The sequence below is a fragment of the Nanorana parkeri genome, unplaced genomic scaffold (assembly GCF_000935625.1).
Source record: "Nanorana parkeri isolate BGI_ZX_2015 unplaced genomic scaffold, ASM93562v1 scaffold342, whole genome shotgun sequence".
NCBI lineage: Eukaryota > Metazoa > Chordata > Amphibia > Anura > Dicroglossidae > Nanorana > Nanorana parkeri.
The window spans coordinates 903212-909948 of NW_017306610.1; the positions used below are offsets into that span (position 1 = coordinate 903212).

The following is a 6737-nucleotide window of genomic DNA, read 5'->3' on the forward strand; positions in this document are numbered from 1 at the left end:
TGCAAGCACATTATTAAGTTTGTAAATGAGCATCAGCCAAAACAGCCAGAGTTTGCTTGCAGTACAGCTGCAGGGGGGACACAGAAATGTTTGCACATCAGGGAGAGACAATGGCTACAAAACTATTATGGATACCAGCAGCCCAGATCACATACACAGCTGCAAAGATGTTGCAGATTACAAGGTCACTGATCATTAGAGGAGGAGATTGCACAGCACTAGGTAGTTGTAAAAGTGATTCAGAAGTCTTGCTACCCTGCTGCTGGCCATCAAGAGCCCCCTCCAGTGTCCCCCTCCAGTGCCCTATGTACTTTGTGTTCACCCCATAATTAATCACCCTTACTTTCACTTCTTGCTGACTACCAGCATCTGTTTTCTCTCTCCTCCACCTGTCAGGTCCAGTGTCTCCTTTCTCCATATTTCTTGTCATGCTGCCGATGTCCTATCATCCTGTGGCTTTATGTGTTGAGACTGCAAGCTCACTGGTCGCTTCATGATCAGTGTGCTTGTAGCCTGCAACACATAATGCTAGCAGCATGACAGGACATCGGCAGCATGACAGGACATCGGCAGCATGACAGGACATCGGCAGCATGACAGGACATCGGCAGCATGACAGGTGGGAGGCAGCATGACAGGAGGGGAGACTGATAGCTGGAGGAGAGCTATTCAAAACAGAAGATGCCGGCAATGTCGGCAAGAAGTACTGAGACACAGAGAAGTTACTGTAGGGGGTTATGGATGGCACCAGCACTGGAACAGCCGAGATCTAAATTGCCGACAGCCAGCAGTATAGTAAAGCCAGTACCAGTAATCAGATCCTATAACAATAATTTACTGGGGGAAAGCCAAAAGGGGACACATGAGTGGACATTAGACAGGGGGAAAGAGTGTGTGTAAAATGTATGGATGCGATCAGCAGCTATTCTGCTATTGATCGCATTTACAATGCAGTGCCGGGAGCCACATAGAACCGCCGAGTTTATTCACTGTTTGGATGTAATCAGCAACTTGTTAGCTGCTGATTACATCCATTTAGTGAAATTCAAAGTATCAGCTACAATTTGAGTGTAAGTTCATGGTTGCTGAAGCAACCATGAGCATACAGTGTTAGAAAATGCCAGGTCCGTACGGCATACTGACCTGGCCGGCTGGAAGCACTTTTGTACCTCCGTATGCCGTACGTCCTTGGCAGGGAAAGGGTTAAGGAAAATGAAGCCAGTGCAATGTGTATGTAGCAAAATGCACAAACATAAAGCTTTCTCTTTCCCTCACTAATGATTCATCTGCCTACCCTTGTTAGAGGAAGGAAAATGAACACACCATTCGGTTTCCGGTGCAGAGATGAGCATATTTTTAACCTTTCTTGGAGGCATAAGGAAATTTAGCTCAGAGTAGCAGGAAACGCGATAAGAAAGGTGGAAGTATACTTGATGATGATATACAGTATTTATATACTATTTTACTATTTTTATATACAAAGGGGTATGCTCTTTCTGTAAAAGAGGGATCATCCCTGTATTGGGACAGTGATATGCTGTGTGTTGGTGGATGTCATTTTTCACAAAGTAAGAAGTCTTTCTGCAGAAATGCTGCAAGCACTTATCACTTGTTGCCTACACTGCCTAGGCCTGCTGTTTAGGAAAAGGCTATTACTGATTCGATCTATAAAGTGACAATACATTTATAAAACATCATTTTTCTTGCAGGTTCGAGTTTTGTTGCAGGATGTCAAATTCAGTTCTGCTGACTTAGAGGAGCTTTATTATTTATTCAAGGTATTTTGAGAATAATAAATGTTAAACTGTGTCAAGAATTTATTTTCAAAATGTTACTTGTATCTTAGTGCAGACTTCTGGGAAAACAGACAATCACAGAAGCAGGAAGTGATATTTCCAGAGTAGTCCTGTACACCAACTGTGTACAGAACGCCTCCAGGTCTCCCATATTGCATTTTATTTTTTGACAGATTTAGAACATTACATTGGCTGCAGTTTTAAATGGAAAGGTAATTTTTAATATGTTTTCATTTTTGTGGAGTTACCCTTTTAATGATGAAAATATAAATTCTTCTTATGGCACCCCCAATTTTAATAGATCTGGGCCTGGTCTTTCAGTAGTACACATTCTAGAGATATGGTCAAAATAGGGTGAGAGTTTTGGGGAGATTCAGATACAGCTAATGATACAAGTTTTTGGATTTTGAAAAGTTGGGGGGTATAGCCAAAGTTCCCACAAGAGGTAAGAAGTGGTAAGACTAATCTACTGTATATTATTATTAGCACTACAAAATACCATGCGGCAGATCATACCACCAATATCTGTTGTATTTTTAAAAGCTGTAAAGGCTACAAATGGGAAATTAATCTATTAGGTGTTTTATATTAATCTGCTTTTTATATTGTTGAAACTCCCACACAACATTGCTTTATTCTGTGAAACGTAACAAGGGACTTTATTCTGTGAAACGAAACAAGAGTGTCATTGGCTTATTTTAGTGCATCAAAAAAAAAACATTTTTGCCAACTATTACCGTGGCAGACATTCACATTGAATTAAACATTAAAATGTCATGTTTCTTTTTTTTGCCTTGACCATTTTGTTTCTTTTACTTATTAGAGAGAACACTTCATGTCTTGTTACTGGAGTTTGAACAACAGCAGAATCCTTAGTCACCATGACCCAAGTCTACCATATTTGGAACAGTATCACATAGACTGCCAACAGTTCCGTACCCTATACCATCTGCTCAGCCCCTGGGCATATTCTCCTAGTTTAGACTCTCTTGCACTGTGGACATTCCGTCTGTTGGATGAAAACTCAGATGGTCTCATTAATTTTAAGGAATTTGCTTTTGCTTTTGGTGAGAACATAATGTATAGTACGATATTGAATGTGTCTTTGGTAAATTGTACAAAGGTATGATTCTTTACATCTTTCATTTATTTGCTCTAGATGTGTTATTCAATGGCAGTTTTACTGACAGACTCAAGCTGCTTTTTAAAATGCACATACCTCCAGGTAAGTTCACTAAATTCTTCTGTGTAAAGGCTATCTGATACCCCCAAAGTTAGTGCCTATTTCGGCTGGGGACCCCACTCGTATTATATGAAAATTCACAATTTCTGCAACCCTGTGGTCTACTGTGGCCAGGAGATTGAAGATATTGTCTACAGCAGTGTTTTTCAAACTTTTTTGTGCAAAGGCACACTTTTTTCATGAAAAAAATCACGAGGCACACCACCATTAGAAATGGATTTCCACTCGCCCCCACGCATTTTTCACTCGCCAATTGCGAGGGGGCGAGTGGAAATTTTGAGCCCTGCTCAGCCCAAGTGATTCCGTCAGGTAACGAAGGGAAGGGGGAGGAGTCTATGTCCGTGACGTCACCGGACTCCTCCCTCCTTCCCTTCGTTACCCATCACGGACAACTACATCACCCGACTCCTCCCCCCTTCCCTTCGTTAGCCGACAGAGCCACTCGGGGAAGGGGGGAGGAGTCCGGTGACGTCGATGTCCGTGACGTCACCGGATCTCCGACGGAAGACCCGGAAGCCGGCGGAGAGGTGAGTAACTTTGATCGATCAAAATAATTTTGATCGATCAAAGAAATTAACGATTTATTGACGGCACACCCGAAAATATCTCACGGCACACTAGTGTGCCGCGGCACAGTGGTTGAAAAACGCTGGTCTACAGCACCACCTTATGGGGAAATCTAGGATCGAGGTCCTTACAGATACACTGGTGACCTATAAAATATGTGTTTTACACTAAAAATACATTATAATAAATGATTCCATTTTTGCAACATTAAATGGGTAAATAAAGAGTATATTCCTATGGACTGAATGCTTTTAGACAAGACATTTCTCATCTTCTTGGCTGTAAAATCTGTTGCAGTTTCAGTCATGTTTTATATTTTCTGTATTTTGTTGTATTAGCTTTTACTGAAGTGGGTACTTTAAGCCCCTCAGAGGAAGCCAAGCTTTCCAAAGAAGATCTTATGCATTTCAGCCAACTTCACGGTAAATATAAATATTTTCTTGCACTGCAGAGATGAGATTTTAAGATGCTCATACTTGTCAAAGGATAACACTACAGAGGTATAATGAAAGCTTAAAGAAGGCCCGTTCCTCTGCATATAAGTAAATCTGCTCTCCTTGTATTGGGTACATCTGCATTTATATTGATTTATTAGCTTTTAACTTTTTTCTTTTAATATTATTGTGGTGTGCCTGCTCATGCCACTATATAGTAATTACTTAAAATTCATAAGAACTATGTTGGATATGCTACAGAACAAATAGGAAATGTTAGTTAATTAAACAGATATAGTATGCAAAACCATTGTTTACTACTGCAGTTATTTTGCACATAGCAACACAATGCACACTATGACTGTTGCATGTTATTACCAGTTTTAAAGTTGGACGACCTTAGTAACATTTTTTTCTTTTTATATTTACTTCAAAACAGCAGCACATGTAAAAGTGACATTCTAGTAAAATTTATAATTGGTTAATTAAGTTGTAGGAAAATGTACCCTCTCTGGAGAAATCAGGATATGGACTTTCTCTGGAGATCTGTCATGTAACCAAAGCAGAGGCATCTCTGAGATCAGTGTCCAGGCAGATCTGCCGGTTGGCTGGTTTTGTCTAGAATTAGTCTCATTGGCAGAGTCCATGTGATTATTGCTGCAGCATTTGACTTGTGACTGACCCCCAGAAGAAACCCATATTGCTGCTTTAGCATGAAAAGTGCATTCATCACAACTTCAATCACCACTTCCAAGTGAAAGCCTAACTCTAACTAGAGCTATTTTATTTAGATATTGGATGGTTTAGGAGTTAAGTCTGGTTTTTATTGTTGTCCTTATTCTTGTGACACCAGGATAAAGGAAAGGGAATTGGGGTCAACAGGACATGTTGGCTGTCACTATGCTCATTGTAGACACTACCTAGTTCCACTTCCAGCTCCTCTGCACTCCTGTCTCCAATAGGGAAAGTGATAAGTTATATCTCTAGTGTGGGGGAAAAAACGCAGACAGCAGTTCTAGTCCTTCCCATATATCTATTAATAAAAAAAAAAAAGACGCTGGCATTGACAACTATCATGCATTTGCTGTGTTTTGTCTGTTTTGTGAAACTTTCTGGTAACACACAAAAAATAACAATTCTGTTTTTTTTCCCCAACAGTAACATCTCCTACAGAAAATCAAAGTCCTGAAGACAAAACAAAGAGCCCTGAAAAAGGTATTCTTGCTGACCATAGAGCTGTTGGTTGTTGAGGCACAATCTGACTACACAGAGGCATGTTACTCAGCTGGTGGTACTACAAGTATGCTAGGATCACCCAAGTGTAAATGGATGTGAATGGATTGTGAAGGGAGTACATTCAGAAGCCTCCGCAATTATCTTTAGGAGTAGTGACCAGACACTTTTCCAATTTGTCTTATTTGTCTTCTCTGAAATTGGCTGGCTGGGGCTTGTGGTCGGCTTGTGCCCATAGACATGAAATCTTTCTCCAATCTGCAAGTGATTATCTCCCACACATGGCCGTTCTAGTTATTTCTCTAGTAATCTGGCCAAGTGCAGATTCACATCATTTGTTAATTAAAATAGCAAATATTGCTTACTATGTTTGCTACACAAACTCCACTACTGAGACCTGATCCAGTAATAACTTAGAATTAAAAAGTGGCTTGGTTATGTCCCTGATTTGTCACACACTGATAGTTTAATAGTTGATAGAATGTCTGCTTTGGAACATTTTTTGTGGACTATAAAAAATATTTTTTTGGTGTATACTTGGCTTTATACAGTAGCGGATGAAATGTTTAGGGGACATCAAGTTCATATTAACAGCGGAGATATTTATTTCATCCATTTCCAATTAAAGGAAAAGGGAAAATTGATATTCAGGCATATCTAAAGCAATGGCAAGATGAACTGGTGCGTAAGGAGGAAAGCATTAAAGACTTACCCAGAATGAACCAGGTAAGGAGTTTTATCATGTGCAGACCTTGTGTAAAATAACTATACAGTAATACCTTGGTTATCGAGCAAAATTTGTTCCGGAAGCATGCTTGTAATCCAAAGCGCTTGTATATCAAAGCGAATTCCCCCATAGGACATAATGGAAACTCACATGATTCGTTCCACAACCCAAAAATATTCATATAAAAATGATTGCAATACTGTACTGTAATATAATACTGTACAAAATATAAAGAAAAATAAACCAATTACAGGTACCTTCGTGGCTGGTGTGAGGGAGACGAGAGAGAGGAGGATGATTGTGTAGGACGACTTTCACCATCACTAACGGAATCACTGCCTTCTCTCGGCTCAATGGAATCGTTTTCATTTCCTGGAATCTATCCAATGACACTTGCTTTTGCCTCCTTTTGAGGATTTCGCGGAAATGTGACATTGCATTGTCGTTAAACAGATTAATCGCTCGCACTGCTACAGCCTTATTTGGGTGTTGCTTTTCTACAAAATTTTGCTCGTATATCAAGGCAAAATTTTTCAGAAATGTTTGCTTGTCTTGCGGAACACACGCAAACCAAGTTACTTGTAAACCAAGGTATTACTGTGCTGCTATTTTCCATTGAATGACCTGAATTATTGTCCATTGAGTCATTACTGAAAAAAATAGAGTATTCCTTCTTTATTTTTGCTCAAAATGAGCAGTTAACCCTTGCAGTGTGTGTGTAGGGGGGGGGGGGGGGG

At 40.0% G+C, this 6737-nt stretch overlaps 1 protein-coding gene across 1 annotated transcript in view; it reads left to right on the plus strand.

Annotated features, from left to right (window-relative positions):
* The window catches only part of TBC1D8B (TBC1 domain family member 8B), a 50536-nt gene that overhangs the window by 43036 nt on the left and 763 nt on the right, over positions 1–6737 (plus strand). Inside the window, exons 15-20 of the mRNA XM_018558482.1 lie at positions 1710–1778; positions 2620–2863; positions 2956–3021; positions 3945–4028; positions 5199–5255; positions 5902–5999. Coding sequence (XP_018413984.1) covers positions 1710–1778; positions 2620–2863; positions 2956–3021; positions 3945–4028; positions 5199–5255; positions 5902–5999 — 618 coding nt within the window. The remainder of the gene's footprint in view (positions 1–1709; positions 1779–2619; positions 2864–2955; positions 3022–3944; positions 4029–5198; positions 5256–5901; positions 6000–6737) is intronic.